General features: G+C 37.8%; 3 protein-coding genes across 5 annotated transcripts; all 3 read left to right on the top strand.

Annotated features, from left to right (window-relative positions):
* Positions 1–1,351: 1,351 nt before the first annotated feature.
* LOC137726027 (outer envelope protein 64, mitochondrial-like) lies at positions 1,352–8,499 on the top strand. Of its 3 annotated transcripts, none has more exons than XR_011067581.1 (14): positions 1,352–1,697; positions 1,803–1,955; positions 2,073–2,197; positions 2,478–2,603; positions 2,690–2,872; positions 3,067–3,211; positions 3,339–3,507; positions 4,130–4,264; positions 4,360–4,560; positions 4,976–5,103; positions 5,186–5,237; positions 6,254–6,323; positions 7,358–7,497; positions 8,161–8,499. XR_011067581.1 is itself a non-coding variant. In XM_068464884.1 (13 exons), exons 1-13 carry the CDS (start codon positions 1,453–1,455, stop codon positions 7,438–7,440), a joined length of 1,815 nt encoding a protein of 604 aa, XP_068320985.1. In that variant the 5' UTR covers positions 1,352–1,452; the 3' UTR covers positions 7,441–7,764. The 3 variants fall into 3 exon arrangements, 1 of the variants encoding a protein (XP_068320985.1); XR_011067582.1 differs by having other exon boundaries at positions 8,051–8,171; XM_068464884.1 differs by lacking the exon at positions 8,161–8,499 and having other exon boundaries at positions 7,358–7,764.
* Positions 8,500–10,045: 1,546 nt separating this feature from the next.
* On the top strand, positions 10,046–11,969 carry LOC137722942 (uncharacterized). Its single transcript, XM_068462076.1, has 4 exons — positions 10,046–10,697; positions 10,812–10,904; positions 11,303–11,370; positions 11,474–11,969. Exons 1-4 carry the CDS (start codon positions 10,059–10,061, stop codon positions 11,658–11,660), a joined length of 987 nt encoding a protein of 328 aa, XP_068318177.1. The 5' UTR covers positions 10,046–10,058; the 3' UTR covers positions 11,661–11,969.
* Positions 11,970–12,309: 340 nt separating this feature from the next.
* On the top strand, positions 12,310–16,388 carry LOC137726446 (uncharacterized). Its single transcript, XM_068465380.1, has 2 exons — positions 12,310–13,498; positions 15,768–16,388. The coding sequence occupies exons 1-2, from the start codon at positions 12,658–12,660 to the stop codon at positions 16,121–16,123; spliced, it is 1,197 nt and encodes a 398-aa protein (XP_068321481.1). The 5' UTR covers positions 12,310–12,657; the 3' UTR covers positions 16,124–16,388.
* The last annotated feature ends 2,552 nt before the right edge of the window (positions 16,389–18,940 follow it).

Consider the following 18,940-nt stretch of genomic DNA (forward strand, 5'->3'; position numbering starts at 1 on the left):
GAGTAGGTCTTGGGTACAAACGCCTCAGCCAAATTACCTACTTCCTAAACAAAAATATCTCAACCAGCCATTGTCTCTCAGCACTAGAAGGAACGAAAAAAAAAAAAAAAAAAAATCAAGGAAAAAAAGGGTTGGAAAGAGGGAGATATAGCAATACGTACCTAAGAACTACCGGTTTGGATCTGATAAGGACCAAAGTTCAGGACATGCATCTCAACCATAGATGCACTAAGATAAGATGCATATCAATGAGTGTGCATATCTCAGTAATCCATATGTAGTAGCTAATTGAATATACAGTAACAACATATCCAATTCGTATTCCGACATCAAATTTTGCCACCGTGCCTAGCATGTGGCTAGAATTGTTTTTATGGACTATCACGACCTTGTTAGCTGTTGCTATAACTTGAAACCAATTTTTCTCATGGGGATTCAATGTGCAAAACGACTACGTGACGCCCTTCCCCTCTTACTTTATTCGGGCTTGTAACCTACCGCATAAGATGAATTAATTTTTCTATGAATTGTTATATCGATTATGATATTTAGTTTATATCATTTATTATTTTTCTAGCAATTTAATAGTATTTTGGTGGCCCTTGTAACTACAATTTAATTAATGATTTTGCAGCCAAGAATGCACCAAGAATCATTTTTAAGTGAAACTTCAATGTTGTACTTTTTAAAGGTTTTGTTCATTTGATTTTTTTTTTTTTTTTCAAATTGAACTAACTTAATTATTAGTAATGATTATTTTTGTAGCTTTCTTTACTTTTGTTTTCGGTCCGTCACTTTCTTTACTTATATAATGATATTTTGAAACCTCACCGGCCCATTCGATAGCAAGTAGCTAGCAACTGAGCAGTGTTTGAAATATCGGTATATGGAATATCGATATGCAAACTTATGAAAATAAAGATGGATATATCAAATATCAGTTGTTTTTTATGGAAATGATGAAAATTTAAAATAAAACTTTTGAGATTGTCAAATATTGGTTTGGACGAAATATAAGAGTTTCTCAGATTTCAATAGATGTGTTAGAAATATCGACGATACTTGTTGATTATAACCTAAACTTAAGACTTTCTTCGATATGAGGTGAAATTTAGACTTCACCCTGTATTTCCATATTAACCCTCTATTTTCATATATTTCTCTCATTTTTTAGATAATTTCATGGACCGTATCGAAGAAATGTTAAACATTGCAACTAAGAAAAGAAAAAGGAAAAAAAATCAAAAAGAAAAAGAAGAAAGAAGAGTAATCGCGCGTCAAACCCACGGTCGCCATTAAACTACAAGTTACTGATCAAACAAAATAAATGTTAATAAAATGAAAGTGAAAATGTAAAACCCTGCCAAAACCCAAACCCCCCAAAACCCTCGCTGCTGCTCACTGCTGGGCTCACTGCTGACCTCTGACCTGTCCCTGTCGTGATCGTTGATCATGTGGAAGCTTCACCCCCAGCCTCTGCTGGCGATCAAGGCCAATGTCTCCTCCAACCCAAAAACCTGGATCGTTATCGGTTTCACCGTCGCAGGGATCGTGGTCCTGGCCGAGACCCACCGCCGAAGACGACGCCGAACGGAACCATTTATAGAGCCCCGCTTCCAACTCCTTCCCTTCCCTCAGCCCCCTCTCCCCGCCGCCACTCAACCCCTCGCCTCCCTCTCCTTCGCTATCTCCGACATGTCTCTCTCTCTCTCTCTTGTTATTTTGCTTTTACTAGCAATATTTTTTTTTATTTTTTTGTGATTCTTTCTGATTTGGTTTATGGGTTGGTGGGTTTGTTTCAGATTTGATGTGAAGGGTTATGTGACGGGGTTTGGGAGTCCCGATTGGGCGCGAACGCATGAAGCGGCGACCAAGACGGCGTTCGTTGTGACGGTTCTGCTAAAAAATGGGGCTACTTGCGTTGGCCACACCGTCATGGACGAGCTCAATTTTGGGTACTGATCATTTTTCTCTGTCACTTTGTATTCCCTTTTGAATTTAAATGGCGAAAACAGTTAAGAATAAATGAAAGCAACGACCTTTCGATACCTTGTTGTTTGTATCACTATCAGGATCACTGGTGAGAATGTGCATTATGGAACGCCTGTGAATCCCGAATTACAATCTCACATTCCGGGAGGATCTTCCAGTGGTTCTGCCGTGGCTGTTGCAGCCGGTCTTGTTGACTTTGCTCTTGGTAAGCTTCTTTGAGTATTTCTACTTCATTTTACTGTCTTTGCAGAATTTCTGCTTCATTTTACTCTTGGTTTGGTTATAATTTTGCCTTATCTTTTAGAATTAGATTCATACACTTTCCATGTTTCGTCTCAAGTCGCAATGAATAAAGGTTGTAGGTATCAAGTCACCTGCTCACTGAAATCGGACTAACTATGTGATCCTGGACTTATAAACTTACCCTCGTGGTTTGGCTTCTTTATAATATCGGCTGATCCTTTCAAGTTCTTATACTTTTATAGGTACTGATACAACTGGATGTGTTAGAATTCCAGCATCATTTTGTGGTGTCATTGGGTACCGACCGTCTCATGGGGCTGTATCTATGCTTGGAGTTTTGCCAAATTCACAGAGTTTAGACGCTGTTGGTATGCTTGGGAATAATTTCTTGTTTATGGTTTCTCTTTTATATTTCTTTCATCTTCTTTAATTTGATATTGTTGTTGTCTTTTAGGAATTTTTGCCTGCGATCCATCTATTCTACATCGTGTTGGACATGTTTTGCTTCAACTGAATTCTGTGGAACCTAAAAGGGCGAGACGCCTTATTTTTGCTGATGATCTCTTTCAGCTTCCTAAAATTCCTACTGAGAAGACAGTACATGTTGTCAGCAAAGCAATTGAACATCTATCTGGGTGTAAGTAACCTCACTTGAGAATATACACACACACATACACACATATACGGCTCCGTAGTGATTGCCTTTTCTTTTAATCTTTCATATATCAATGGTAAAATGCAATCTCTCTATTGTCATAATGGGATGGGAGTTCATAAAAAAGTAAACCAAGTATAACTATGTTGAAGTTGCTTCTTTTACTGCTTCTGCAGACCAACCTCCAAAGCATATGAATTTTAGTCAGTATATTGCTTCAAATGTACCCAGTTTAAAAGCATTTCGTGAAGAATCCACAAAACATCAAAATGGAGTATTTACTTTGAAAGCTCTCTCTTCTGTGATGCTTTTGATACAGAGGTATTCTAAGATTATTCAGGTCAATTAAATCTTCTCAAATTCCTTTGGGTTACCTTTATGGGAAAGGAAATTTGACAAGCTCTCTCTCTCGCTCTCTATTAATTTGACATCTACAACTTTATTTCAGTTGTGAATTCAAAACCAATCATGAAGAATGGGTTAAATCAGCGAAACCAAAGCTAGGGCCAGATGTATCAGATCGTGTTCGTGCAGCAATTAACTCTACAAATGAAAACATGAAAACCCTATATAAAGTAAGGACTGAGATGAGAGCTGCCCTTCAAAGTCTTTTAAAGGTATCCCAACACTATGCAAATTTTTATATTCATTTGGCATTCTATCGATTTATCTACTTCACTGGTGTTAAGTAGTAGTAAAGTGACTCCCAGATTTTTGTTACTTTGGAGTCAACTTGGATAATCTTTGATGCTCTTGGCTTCTCCCTTTTCTCTTTCCTGTATCGCTTCGGTTGGACTATTAGAGATAGGAACTATATTTGAAACCTTTGTCAGTTTAATAACTTTGGCTAACATATCTGAGAATCTCTCCAACCTTGTAATATGTACAAGTCAGCTAAGTTTGTTCCTTTGATTTGTTTTGGCCAAAAATTTGAAATTATACAAATATTGAAGAGGTGGGTCAGCTGTAGCTTTCTTGTCTACTTTCACTGGCGTGTTGAGATTCAACAACCTGAGCTTCCTTATATTGTTATTCCTCCCACCCCTCCCTCTTCTGAAACCAGAAAAGGGGGAATAACTGCTGCAGCTCCAGTACTCCTGCAGAGTCTGCATTTTAAATTGTTTTGAACAAGATTATTTGGTGAAAATATTGAGGTTGCCTTATTGTGAAACCGATTGTTTATATGTACAATACCTCATTTTATGTATCTCTATTTCTTACAACCTCTTGCTGCCCCAGGATGATGGAATATTAGTGATTCCAACAATCGCAGATCCTCCATTAAAGCTGAATACAAAGAAAGGGGGGTCATCTGAGTTTAATGATAGAACATTAGCATTAACAAGCATTGCCAGCATGTCTGGGTGCTGTCAGGTAACTGAGTACTTTCAAGTCTGAACATTCACATTTATCCTTGAGTATCTGTAGCTTTGAAACTTATTTTCACGATTATATTTGCACATGGCCAGGTTACAGTACCAGTGGGAAAGCACAATGACTGCCCCATCTCTGTGTCATTCATCGCGTTCCATGGTGTAGATAAATTTCTCCTTGATACAGTCTTGGATATGTACTCTTCAGTTCAGGAGAAGGTCAGCATTGCATCCCATTCGTTGCCATTGCCAGATACCAATGGGAACATGGATGCTTCAGAACTCTTAAAAGAGAAGGTTGTTCCCTGCTAAAATCTTTTCATCTTAGTTTTCAATGCTTCATTTTGTCGAGTCTTCTTCAATATTTTATTATTTTTTGTCATCTTTACACTGGCAGTGTTGCAACTGCATTCTCTACATGAATGGTACTTCCCACCTTTATAGACTGATGTATTGGGTCTGAATCTTCGTCCTCTCCTGTTAACGATAACCTTTAGTGTGCATAATGTCACATTTTCCATTCGCATAAAATATGAACAAAATTGAGACAAGGGTCAAAGATCAGGGGGTGTCGTTCTTCCCCTTTGCTATGTTTGTCGAATATTTTGCTTAGTTCTGTTAATTTGATTTTCTACCAGCAAAAGAGTTTTGAAATCACTGTTTCAATTAGTATTATTTGTTATATCAATTTCTATGTGTACACTTTTTGCAGGGAAATGCTGCATTTAAGGGAAGGCAATGGAATAAGGCTGTCAACTATTATACTGAAGCTATCAAATTGAACATGATGAGCACAACTTACTACTCCAACCGCGCAGCTGCTTACTTGGAGTTGGGGTGGTAAGAAATGCCCATCTGATCTGTCAATTCCTTCTGTTGCATTGCATTTGTATCTATGTGCTTATCAATTTCAATCATGCAGCTTCCAGCAAGCTGAAGAGGACTGCAGCAAGGCAATATCACTTGACAAAAAGGTAATAAAATCATTCTATTGCATTTATATTTTTAGACTCTTTGTTTTTATAACTATTGGTCGAAGCACTACGAACCATTTCATGTTATATTGTAACCAATTCTGTTAGTAAAAGGGCAGTTGGAGTTCAATTTACCTCCTCCTGATGGTTACCACTAAGTCGTTTAGGTATTTGCTTTGTTCAACAGTATTATGTTACCACTATGTAATTTAGGGATTTCCTTTGTTCAACAGTGTTCTATAGTGGAGTAAGGTAGCAAAAGTGGATGAGCAAGTATCATTAGGAGTTATTTGTTTCTGGTAATTCGTTTCATTTGTTTGATTGTGGTTCTTTACTCTTCAACGCTTACTGTTTCCAGGAGAATCTTTTCAATAGAATGATCCAAAATTACCAATCAAGCTAGTCAATGAAATTCATAGACCTCCCCAGTACACTCCTGGCCAAGGTGGAAATTTGGGCTCAACTGAATTCTTAAATTACTTGTGTTGAGAATAGAAATCTCACAGAGAATTTGAAGCCTTGCATCACAGATTCATAAAATTCTGGGCTTCTCCAATGAATGGCAATTGGTTGAGTTATATGTTCTAAGTTTCACATGGTAGTGAACATATCGTTTACATGTCAGGCTAATTTGACCACACAAGTTTCATGTCAATCAGTGTAGTTGATTCACGTTTTCTGGTCAGTCTGGCCACGTGTCAGGACTGGAACAGGAAAGGTTGTGGACTAGGGATTGAAGTGACAGTGGTTACTGAAATGACTTACAGATAGTTCTTTGTGTGATAGGCCAATAGTTGATCCATATGTTTAGCTCAGTCGTAATTGTTTTTATCTAATCTCTTGTATTGCTTGCAACCCTTTATTGAGTATGTCTACTTTATGAGGGCCAACTCCCTACTTCTAACAGATTTGTGCTGTGTATATCGTTGTGAATGTAGATTGTTTCTTCAAAACCATACAAACTTTTCAATATCTGTGACCTTTTTTTATCTTTTCACTTTTTGACTTTTTTGCAGAATGTGAAGGCATATCTTAGGCGTGGAACAGCTAGAGAATCACTTCTTTGTTATAAGGAGGCTGCTCAAGGTCAGAACCCAAATTTCATATGCTTTGTCGCGTTCTGTTGCTTCTTCAACATTTATGAACACTGCTGTGATATATCATTTATGACATATCTTGTATGATCACTTTTGCTCAATTGTATGATTATAAGATGAACTACTTCTGTAGTCATGCAGTCTTCTCAGTTCGTTGATTAATGGAATACTAGATCCATTCTAGTATGTTTGGTCACCCTCCTAGTTAGTTGCCTTAAGCCATCTGCATTTCTGTTGGGTAAATACTTGTGAATTGGATCCAGTCTTTTAATATAGAGATGGTTTTAGAACCTTTTGTTATTTGAAAATGTGGTCAAATCCACAAAAATTGCGACTGAATTGGAACACCGTGGAGCATGGACCTCTTGTCATCTGCATCAAAATCATTAAAACCATTACATATTTTTGATTGGGTTGCCATTCCTCTTGCTTGACGAGTGGTTGAAAGGGAATTCATAAAGTTGGGTTTGGGAAAGGAAGGTGTTTTTGGTGATGTCTAGTCCTAGTAAAAATTTGTAGTATCTCATGTTTAGTGCCATCCACTTTTGTAAAAATAAATCCAATAGAACAAACTGTGAAAGCTAGCGTATTCTTACTGATAAAATAGAAAGAGAAGTTACAATACTTTAAATAGATAAACTTTGAAACCTTCATGATGCTAAAACCCAAAATTAACCCAAACGTCATGAAATAAACCTAACACAAGACAAACTGGCTCTCACTTTTTTCAAATGTCTAGTTTTCTATCTAAAGTAAGAAATTTGACCCACACCAATCCTTTGTCAAATATGCTAATCGAAAATGTATTCTGCTGGTGGCTTATTTTGAATGTCACATATTCCATTGACCTTATCCATGAAGTCATACCATTTCATGCTATGTCAAATATTGTTTGGAAGTTAAAGTGTGCCTGTGTTAGGATTACATGTGAAACATACAGTTACGGAGTTTGATTAAAACAAAAATATGCAGTAGTTATGGTTGGTTTAGCTTCTTTCTTATTTTCGTGTTTGGTATTTGCAGATTTCAAGCATGCCCTTGTTCTTGAACCTCAAAATAAGGTTGCCAGTCTTGCTGAAAAAAGACTAAGGAAACTGCTGAGTTGAGTCCCTGCCAACAAAAATTATGTGGCACAATACTCGTGCAGAAGAAAACTGAGAGAGGTGATTCTTTGTTTAGCGGCTGCGACAAGTTTTTATTTCCTCTTATGTGTATATTATTTATCTTTGTATTAATCTGTTTTAGAGTGATGTTGAGAGGCCCTATATATACTTACATACTTTTTATATCATCCCCTTTTGAGAAATGAAAAGTGCATACTTTGTTTGTCTCACAGAAAAATCGTTATAGGGAAAAAGAAAGAGCCAATATTGTACTTGTTAAAAATTTCCTTTGTCGATCAATGAAGAAAATTTTCTTTTCTGGTGGAAGATGTTTTGTCAAATTTTTTATCCTGACTGTGAGCTCTGCTAAGCACTGCCTTAATAGCCTTTAGTATTATACAGATACGTTGGTTCTGTCTAGACTCTAGTCTGAGTTCATCATCACTTGCATTCAGTTTTCACTCGCTTTCCTGATTTATTATGTTTTTCATAGCCAAAATTACGATTAACGTTAACAGAATTGGCGATTCTCTGTGCTTTGAGTATATTTTTGAGATAGTATATCCTTTTTTACTTGTGTTGTTTTGACCCTTAATTCTCTTGATGACTTTAGACCATTCAGACAGAGAGTTGATGTCCTTATTACTTTTAGGACATAGAAGTTCATTCGGTCAGAATTGTTTTGTTACAAGTTCATTGATCGGATCCGATTAAGCGTTGCAGCTTGCGCTCCCGCAATCACAGGTGTAAGATTAACTCAAAGCTTGTTAAACATGAAGCCATGAAGGCCGTATCAACTGCCGTTGGATGAGTATGAACTTCGAAATTTGTGCTGCACATAGATTAAATCACTCATTCAGTGACAATTAATGTGATGCTAATGCAATTTGTTAAGGCCGGTATTGCAGTCATTTTGTCATTGTCTTTAGTTTTCAATTTTTATGTTAGGGATAGAGGTGAAATTATATTGGAAAAGGATAAGTTGAAAGATGGGTCATGGGTGCGAACGTGAGAGGGAGGGAGTAATGAAGGAGAATGTATGAAAGAATAACTCAATTGAAAAGCAACTTGAGATTGTTTCCTTTTTTTTTTTCATTGGTCTAACATTTTTTTATCCCTTCAATTATGCTTTTTTCACTCCTCCAACTCTCATTTTATCCATTTTTTTTTTTTTTTTTGTACATCTTTGTAAAAAAATGTAGAAAATTGAAAACGAAATAGTTATCGAACAAATTAACTGCCACTGAGGCCATGACAACATAGCCAAGTTGGCTATAGTTATACTCTCCTGTCTACACTCAAGTTCGAATTTCATTCTCCCTTGTTTCTTAAATTGTTAGTATCTATATTTACCATACAAAGATTTTTTACAATACGGTTAATTGTGCTGGTTAAATGCAGATATATTATCGATATTGTTGGTATTGCAAACTTACAATTGCCAGTATATGGTTAATATGGTTGTTGACTGGCCGTCGGTAAATTTAACTGCAAGTACAATTAACCACACTCTGGAAGAACCCTGCCATATTTGTCAATACTCTAGAAACGAAAGAGGGCACGTGTCCCCTCTTTTCCCCTACAACTAATCTTGCATGCATATTAGAAAAAGATAATGTTAGAGAAAATAAATTTTGTAAATCAAATGATGTGGTTATTGATGATTGGATTATCAAGTATTCAGTAATGTGCTTATTTCCTATTAATGACACATCATTTAATTTACAACCCTGGTTTATAAATTTAATCTCCCTTGTGTTATCCTTAAAAAAATTGACCATAAATTCTTAACCCCGCCTCTACTCTACTCGTTGTTTTCTCTGCACTATCATTCCTAAATTCCTTTTGAGTTGCATGTATGATTAGTAACAGTATGAACGAGTATTAGATCATTCATACAACAAGTAAAGGGGGACAAAAATAGAAAAAGTAGGGATTTTTGAAAAATTAATTAATTACCCTTTTTTGGTTAAAAAAAAAGATGAAAATTAATTTAATTGCATATATTTTCTATATATGTAACTTTTACACTTTGTACATCCAAACGAAAATTCCAACAATATGTTTTTGCCAAATATGTGAAAGTTGCATACACAAAAATAGCACAATTGGTTCAGATATTTGATGATCCCTATATATACATATAGCACTTTGGGATTACATGGTTCATACACATAAATAGTAGTTTAATTACGTACACACAAGCACCCTACGGGTCCATAGCTTCCACCTCTTTTGGCCAACCAATGTTTTAGAGCTTTTCTACTTTCTTGTGATGACGTGTCACCGTTTTCCTTAATTTCCCTTGTTATTCTTGTTCTATATAGCCGAAATCTTGGTTCCTTCATTGTGGCTTATGAGGAATATATCAGTTAAGCCTCTCTGTGCTTTCCAACTAAATAATTCAGTTATCTCATCACCAAAAGCATTCTTTCTAGAACATTAGTTGGTTAGTTATATATGTGTATAATTGTGTGTATATATATTGACTTCATACAAATTTCCATATCCTAGCAAGAACATTCCATGCATGCAACATTTGTACGTAAATTTTGTGTTAATTGTTTTGGTTAAATTAATCCCATAGTTTAATTTCTTACAGAAAAACTTTTCGATCGATTATGTTTCCGCTTAAGCTTCCGAAACGTATCAGCTTTACGGCTTCCGTTGATTGGTTTTATCGGCATTATTTTGCCAATGCCGGTCTCCGCTCAGTTTTAACAAATCTGGGTGACGGCACCACCATCCATTGCTGGGTGCCTAAATCCCCCAAATCCTACAAACCCACCCTTCTCCTTCTCCACGGCTTTGGAGCCAATGCTATGTGGCAATACGGCGAGCATCTCCGCCACTTCACCACCCGCTTCAATGTGTACGTGCCCGATCTCCTCTTCTTTGGGCACTCTTACACGTCACGCCTGGAACGTACAGAGTCGTTCCAGGCACAGTCCATAATAAGGTTGATGAAGTCACATGGGGTTGGGAAGATGAGCATGGTGGGGATAAGCTATGGTGGTTTTGTGGCGTACAACGTGGCTGTGCAGTGTCCGGAGATGGTAGAGAGGGTGGCGCTGTGTTGCGCCGGGGTGTGCTTGGAGGAGAAGGATATGGAAGAAGGGTTGTTTAGGGTTTCAGATTTGGATGAGGCTGCAAGCATTTTGTTGCCTCAGACTCCAGAGAAGCTGAAGGAATTGATGAGGTATTCATTTTTCAAGCCCGCCAAGGGTCTGCCCTCCTTTTTTCTCGCGGATTTCATTCATGTACGTAAGCAGCCTTTAAATCTATTTTCCTACTCTGCACATGCTTATTAGCTGAATTTTTGAAGTATACTTTTCAACTAAAAAAAAACATAAATTTCTGTAATATTTTTATAGGTCATGTGTACAGACTATGTAGAAGAGAAGAGAGACTTGATCCGGGCTATACTAACGGAGAGAAAGCTGTCTGATCTACCCAAGATCTCACAGGTGACTATTTCTCCCCTTATTGCTTATGTAGACTTGAAGTTATTTAATTGGAGTTGTTTGATAACCATTTCAGTTTTTAGTTCGTAAAAATTTAATCGGTAGCTATTTTTAATTTTCAGAAGGCAAATTTTGAATACTCAAAACAGTTGATGTTGGTTTTTGGTTTTTAGTAGGAGCTGTATTTATCACACCCCTCTTGAATTATGGAGATTGAATTAGATAAATCAACGAACATAATTTAACATAGGTGTTTGTTTATTATTTTCCTTTCTAAAAACTGAAATAGTTTTCAAACAAATTTTTAATTCTAGTTTTTACAGATAAATTGATTATCAACAGGCCTTGAAATTTTCATAAATAATGCTCAATGCTTATGTACTATTCCATTGTAAACACAGCCCACACTGGTAATATGGGGACAAGAAGATCAGATATTCCCGGTGGAACTGGGGTACAGATTAAAGAGGTAAATGAGAAATCTGATGGATATATATAATAATACAGTTCCTCATTGCTCGATCTTTCATTTCTCTTAACTAATTATTTGCATTTTGGTTTGAAATATATAGTCATGTAGGTAAAGGTGCGGAACTAGTCGTTATAAAGAACGCAGGACATGCTGTGAACCTGGAAAAGCCCAAGGAGTTTGCCAAGCACCTAAAATCTTTCCTCTGCGACTCACATTCAACTCCACCGTCACCACCAACATGGAAAGATCACTTTCATTTCACATCAACAAAGTGTATTAATTCATGACTGAAGATGATTTACACGAACACTTTGTTCGTTGAGCCGATGATTACGTAATGAAAGAAAGAATGTTACACAGTTTTGTTCGCACATGAAGATGTTTAGGACCTCTATATAGAGGATTGCAGACAGAAATCAGTCCTATACTATAACAGTATACAGAAGCGCCAAATTAACTCAGTGCTTGATGATTTAATGAGGTAAAACCGTATTAGGGAAACTTTCTCGGGCACTTGACCAGTCAAAATCCAACAAAATCGTACTTGGTATCTGTGGGCATTATGATCATTAGTAAGCACAGATGCATCCATGGCCCTTGACCCCAATTTTTATGGTGATTGAATTGTATAATTAGAATTAGTATGATTCAACTTGTGGTTTTTAACTTGACGTGAGATTTATACTCTCAATATGCCTCTTCGTGTGTAACGAATTTTTAAACTTAATATGTGAACGACACAGATCGAATAATGTAAAGCAAGTGCAACTGTTGTGTTTCACATGCAAGACAACTAAGAATATATCTGAAAAAAGTGATGTTTTACCACAAAACTAATTAATAATATGAAAAATAACCTAATTATATATTGTTTTCCTCAACGTGGGACTTGAACAAATGATAATGCCTGCCAGTGCGAGTGTGATGTACGGCACGCAAAGAGATTAAAAATTGGCAATTTGGCATAGGTGCAACATTTGACGTTCCTTACGACGTCGAGAACGTACACAGGAAAGCAACACAACCGCGGAACAAAACAGAACAAAACGCGGTCATGGTCCAAACAACTGGCCGGACCACGGACCACCACCCATTCAATCCCTCCAGTACTCGATATCCTAATTCATTTTCTTCCTCTCAAGTTTACATCACACACTTTATCTTACTTATATATATTCACGCAAGTAATCAAAATCAATAACTTTCTCACCAAACAGAAAAAAGAAAAGAAAAACCCTAATTAGGACACAAAAGGAATTAAACTATTTGATTTCACATAGGAGGATGGTGATGATGGAAGGCTGGTCTCAAACTACCATATCTCCTTTGCTTCCCCGCAGCCTCATAGCCTCCCTCTTTATCTTCGCAGACAAATCCTTCGTAAACTTGTCTCAGAAATCTAAACTCCTCCAACTCCTTCGCTATACTTTCGTCACTTCCTTCCTCTTCCTCCTCCGTTTGCTTCCTCCTCTAAACCCTAACAATAACCAACCCTACAAGCCTCCCAACAAGAATGCTAGTAATCACACTAGTGATCATTATGATTATACGCCCGCCTCATTCAGCGGCGGTGCTACTATTACTGGCGGCGGCGACTCCGCTATCGCTCGAGCACTATCGCAGCTCTTGTCCCTCGTCAACGACATCCCCGTAAGCTCCCGCAAGTACCAAGTTGTTCGCTCTTTAGCGGAGAACCTCATCGACGACAACCACAAAGAGGGCGTAGAGGCTTTACGTCAAGTCAACCGTACGGTTCTATCCGCGGCTTTTTCCACCACTCTGAGCCAGCTTGAAGCTGCCGCCATTCTCGAACAACAAGGAGAAGTGCTGCGTGGTGATGGCGTCGATTTGTTGGGAAACGCTCGGCCGGTGGAGTACCGGTGGAGCCCTGTTCTACGGGTGGTTCGATCGATACGGGACGTGTCGTGGATAAGGGAGACGAGGGCGAGCGGGACGAGAAGCTCGGCGGAGAAACTGGCGGCTGAGGTGCTTTGGCTGGCTGAGAAGCTGGCAGCTTGTGACTCGGCTGATGAAGCAGTGCGGAGATGGGCCGCTGCCTTTAATTTGGCTCGTCTCTCTCTTTCGGTTGAGCCGCGCTTACAAGCATCCTTGGTGAAGACTTCGGGTAAGTTTTTATTTATTTATTTCTTTTATTTCAAATTAACGAATTTTTTTTCTCAAAGTAAAATCGAAAAAAAAAAAAAAAAGACTCAGATAAAAATTAAAAATTAAATAATTGTAGAAATTAAGTCTAATACTAAACACTCGTAGCAGTGCATTATTAAAGTTTTTACATTCAACAATAAAGAGCACGACTTGATAATATCGTATTTTGTGAAGGATAATGTAGCTATGTTTTGGTTTAAATTTATTAATAATTAGTTTTGTTTAGGCTTTTATTTTTAACTTATTTTTTCAAAAAAAAAAAGTTGAAGAATAAAGAGCAACACAAAATTGAAGAAAATAAGAGTAACACTTGTCCCATATATCATATATATCTTTACGAATTATTGTATAGGGGTGATATATTCCTATGCATGGTTTAATATTCCTTTGACTATTAATATTTTATTTTCATGGTTTTCTACTGGCGTGACGGCACCAAAATTTGGATATCTCTTCTTTTTGCTTTATATTTGTCGTTATTGGTGATTGAGATCACATCTAAATTAGGCGTGGTGGCTGGAAACTTCATGACGAATATAATTATGCATGGCTCCAATTATTTGACTTTTCAATTTGTGAAGTTAACAATTTTTTTTAATATTAATTTAGGGGTGTGATATCCACACACCCCATTTTACTTCTCACACACCTTTCTAATTTTTGGCCATCGGATCGGATGAATTAAAGAAGATCAACGGACAAAAATTAACAAGAAGTGTGTGAGAAGTAATTTGGGATGTGTGGATAGTACATCCCTTAATTTATTGCTATTTATAAACCAAAATGACATTGGTTTTGAATTAAGGTGAGTGTGGAATCAAATTCAGTATTCTGAGTGTAACGGTGAATACTTTTAAGATTTATTTTTGAGTAATGCTATTTATACCATGTTTTTATACCACATTCTATACCACCTTAGGTGGCATCTGATGTGGACAACCACATCATTTGAAAAATTTGCAAAACCCAAGGAAATGAAGGAGAAAGACTCTTCGTATACCACAATCATCATTTAATTAACTAGTTTTCTTAATTATTAGTTTATTAAATAATGAACTAAATTTAAAAATTTAATTAATTCAAATGATGTGACTATCCACATCAAATGCCACCTAAGGTGATATGAAAATATGGTACAAAAACATGGTATGAATAGCATTACTCTTTATTTTTAATTATATTCTCTGAAATTTAATTTTGATCTCACATTGTTCTTTATAACTCAAATATCACCTCTTTACTTTCTGAAACTGTAAATTTGTTCCAAAACTCTCTTTTCTCCGTGAACTCAAAACTCACTCCTAAAACATATATATATGTTCGACCCACCACTCAATAAGACAATGCCACATATGCCAATGAAGTTGTTTATAAATCTCCACTATGCGTTAACATTTAATAATAATACTAAAAAATAATAAAATCGAGTTTAATAGAATAAACTGATGAAATTAACATAAAATATTATAAATATTCATTATGCATTAACATTCAACAATAAAAAAAAATATTAAAATGGAGTTTTATAGAATAAAATGATGAAATTAACAGAAAATATTATAAATCTCCACTATGCGTCAACATTCTACATAACGGCATAATTAAGGCAATGTGGAGAAAATGCTGAGTTTTTATTGAGTAAAATGACGACTTTTGAGTTTCATGGAGCAAAATGAGATCCAAAAGTGAGTTCCAGGAGTCAAAGTGGAGCAAATTTTGAGTTTCAAAGACTAAAGTGGTGATTTGAGTCATAGGGGGTCAAAATGAGATGAAAATTGAGTTCCAGAGACGTACCTAAAAATAAGACAAAATTCTACAAGCTTGTAAATTCTTATCCTGTGTAATTGTTTTTCGACTAGAGAAACGACTTTATTAATAAAACATCAACTCAAGTACAAGAAAAGTCTTGGAAAAGAACGTTCTGTACATGGTTGGGAGGTTTCCTCAAACCAAATAGACCATCACTAATACTAAGGCCAAACTTAGCTAAATAGTATGGAACTCCATAGCAAACTAGGCCATCAAGCGTATTGTTAGTTGTAAAACTAGACTATATTTATTTTTTTAAGAAACATGGCATGTTCTACTTACCGTATCAAGATATGCATATCATTTTTCCTTGGTTCTCACATAAATGTATATATGCGTGTCACGAAATTTCAATTTAAAATATATAACATTAATTCCGCTTTGCATGTGATGATTAATCAACTGTTGTGTTCGTGCAGCATTGTTGTTCAAGCATGCCAAACAGTTGGGAAAAGACGAAGCTGACGACGGAATCAAGAAAGAGCAACACAAGCAAACAAAGATGCAAATGTTAATGTCGTGGTTGCCATTGCTATGCAGAGCCAGCAACGGAACCGACGTCCCGGTTTTGAGCATCGCAGAAAGGACCGAGCTGGAGAGAGTATTGGAAGAGACGATCGAGATGCTGGAAGACGAAGAGAATCAAGAGAAAGTGCTGTCTTTGTGGCTCCACCACTTCACACATAGCTCGTTCTCTGATTGGCCCAACCTCCATGCCTCCTATGCTCGCTGGTGTAACACTTCTCGGAAGCTCTTGCTGCACCACCATGCATGATGTATAGGAGTGATGCTAGGGAGATTACATTTTGTAAATCATACCTAAATCATATCTGTTATAGAGTTAAGGTCCACAATACAAGTAGATCCCACGTCTATTAGAGAGAAGTTAGATATAATTTGCAAAATGTGATTTCACTAGCATTTTCTAGTTTATAATTAACGACCTCGACCAGTACTGGTACGTAGTAGTAGGGCAGCTGCTAGGTAGTGTATCATATATAGCTTCTGGTCTTCCTTCCACATTATACAAAATTCCATTATATTTTTTTGTGCTCACTACTCACTCTCTATTTCAAGGTACATTTAGTTGGAGTTGTGCCTAAAAAGAAATTTTATAATATTAGATATTATGTAATAACATCATTTTAATTAATTATACATGTTTGTACCATACTTGACCAATCCCGAAACTACTGAGCATTGGTCAACATTATACCGTCAAGGACCCATAAGAGTTTCCCTCCAACCAGGAGGCTAATCACAAAATGACACGTGTCAATATAAGAGGCCAATCACAGCGCAACACGTGTCAACATTGAAGGCCAATCACAGCATGACACGTGTCAATGTTAGAACAGAGCTAGAAACTTTTTTCTATAAAAAAGGATTCTCCCACAATAATCCTTAATGTCATTTGTACTAAATCATTCACTAGAACTCACTAAAGGAGAGCTTGAACCTATGTATTTGTGTAAACCCTTCACAATTTATGAGAACTCCTCTACTTCGTGGGCGTAATCAATCTGAGTGAATCACGTACATCTTGCGTTCGCTTCCTTGTCTCTATCCATTTACATACTTATCCTCATTAGTGACTGGAGCAACCAAGCGAAGGTCACAAACTTAACACTTTCTATTGTACCAAAGTCCTCGCTGATTTTGTGCATCAACATTTGGCGCTATCTGTGGGAAACACACTTATTCTTACTCTTTTCAGCTTTGTCAAGCTGGTTTCCACCATCCATACACTCTCTTTTGACCAAGCATCCCTTTCCAACATGGGGAGCGAAGGAAGCCACATCACACAGAACGACACCCCCTCGTGCCTAGTGTGAGGCAACGAAAGAAAGAACGAAAGAAGTTCGCTCTTCAAACTAAAGTCGAATAACTGAAGGCTTAGAACAACAAGATAACAATGAAGAATGAGGTCCTCTAGGAGCAGCATAAGAAGCTCTTCGAGATGCTTCATGAGGCTAGGTATACTCAAACACACAAGCTCATCGCCCCCGTGGAACTCTACCATCAACTGGGTGCCCTACAACACAAAGGGTCACCGATCTTCGACATGGCTGTTCCTAATGAGGAGCGAGTTAATCATCAAGGTGTTGATCAACATGTGGCCTCTCTTAACCCAGATGCTTCGACCCGAAGCAGGAGAAGTGGAGGAAGGCACCTTCTTGCAAAGGGAGCGGAATGATCGAAAACCGTTTATCGCGACTGTCGAGACTTCTTGAGACAATGTTGATAGAATCCCATCCACATAAGCTCAAAAATCAATGACCCAAGGATTTCTGAAAGATTCGGTCCCCTCTCACGACCCATGCCAGCTGCCAATCTAGGGAAGGAGTGACAGGTCCCAGAGGAAGATGAAGGTATAAGGAACTCATAAGTATTCTGACAGACTTGCTCTAGAAGTCAATACAGCGAGTCTCAGGAAAAATCACGCCCTCTTGATCAAACTTTCCTACTCCAGTAGTACATGACTCCACTCAGGACCCCCTTATCATTCGGCTCCTTGAGGAAGTAAACAAGTTGAAGGCTGAAAGTTAGGCTGAGATACCTGACTGTAACCAACCCAGGCCTGGCTTTCTTACAAGGAGGATCCTCAACACCCCCTTCAAGCGAAGACAAAACAGAAGCTCGGCTTACAACTCTAGACTGGAAAAGAGGATCCGATTGAACACCTTAATCTCTTTGAGTAGACCATGGCATACCAAATACATACTGACGAAGAGCGATGTCTCCTCTTCCTCTCCACCCTCTCTGGTGGAGCTCTAAACCGGTATTGTCGTCTTCTACCTGAGACGGTAGACTCATTTGAGGAATTAAGGAAACTGTTCGTTTTTCAACACATCTTCTAGACCGATCGCTTGCATTCTGCAGATGACTTGTACACTATTCACCAGAAGCAGGACAAGTCACTGCGAAAGTATGTCAGCCGCTTTAGCCATGAGTATTCTTGCTACGCTGAGGCAGATGACAAGACCGCCCTCAAGGCCTTCACGGCAAGCCTACGTGACTGTGTCTTCAAGTATATGATCAATGCCAGCCCTTGGAAAACTTACTCAAAGGTGATGGCACAGGCTTACAACCACGCCTTCATCGAGGCAATGACATATCAAGGGAAACCCCCTACAGCCACCCCTTATCAGCAAGTGGGGAGTGGAAGCTAGATCCAACCAAATGAGAAGACCTCAACCTTCCAAACGGCAACGACACCCCCCTGCCTTGCTTAATGCTTCACCAAGTCAACAGATATATTAGTTTCAGGGAAAGAGGAAATATTTCCATCCTTACCAATCTCATTTTAGTAAAAAGAGTAAGGGGCATTATCGCGATAGCCAAGGATATCACCACGATAATGCCCGCCCCTAGGAAGTCAACGCAGTGGGCCAAGCACGTGTCAAGACAGGCCCTACCTCAAGGTATGATACGTACACACCTTTGAATGCCACATGTGCGGCCATTTACGCTAGTATAGCTCACTTGATACCGAAGCCAAAGCTGAGGCAACCAGATTACAAGTGCACGAAGAACACAGGCATGTTTTGCTGCTACCACGAGTATAACGGATATGATGGCGAGAAGTGTA

This window comes from Pyrus communis, chromosome 2, assembly GCF_963583255.1.
Source record: "Pyrus communis chromosome 2, drPyrComm1.1, whole genome shotgun sequence".
NCBI classification, from domain to species: domain Eukaryota; kingdom Viridiplantae; phylum Streptophyta; class Magnoliopsida; order Rosales; family Rosaceae; genus Pyrus; species Pyrus communis.

What these genes read in the sequence shown, in the direction of transcription:
- LOC137726446 (XM_068465380.1), top strand. Translation starts at nt 12,658, where the DNA reads ATGGTGATGATGGAAGGCTGGTCTCAAACTACCATATCTCCTTTGCTT. An exon ending in ATCCTTGGTGAAGACTTCGG is followed by an intron (nt 13,499 to 15,767) that starts GTAAGTTTTTAT and finishes GTGTTCGTGCAG; the next exon opens with CATTGTTGTTCAAGCATGCC.
- LOC137726027 (XM_068464884.1), top strand. Translation starts at nt 1,453, where the DNA reads ATGTGGAAGCTTCACCCCCAGCCTCTGCTGGCGATCAAGGCCAATGTC. An exon ending in CCCTTCAAAGTCTTTTAAAG is followed by an intron (nt 3,508 to 4,129) that starts GTATCCCAACAC and finishes TTGCTGCCCCAG; the next exon opens with GATGATGGAATATTAGTGAT. An exon ending in GCTTACTTGGAGTTGGGGTG is followed by an intron (nt 5,104 to 5,185) that starts GTAAGAAATGCC and finishes TCAATCATGCAG; the next exon opens with CTTCCAGCAAGCTGAAGAGG.
- LOC137722942 (XM_068462076.1), top strand. Translation starts at nt 10,059, where the DNA reads ATGTTTCCGCTTAAGCTTCCGAAACGTATCAGCTTTACGGCTTCCGTT. An exon ending in ATCTACCCAAGATCTCACAG is followed by an intron (nt 10,905 to 11,302) that starts GTGACTATTTCT and finishes TTGTAAACACAG; the next exon opens with CCCACACTGGTAATATGGGG. An exon ending in CTGGGGTACAGATTAAAGAG is followed by an intron (nt 11,371 to 11,473) that starts GTAAATGAGAAA and finishes TGAAATATATAG; the next exon opens with TCATGTAGGTAAAGGTGCGG.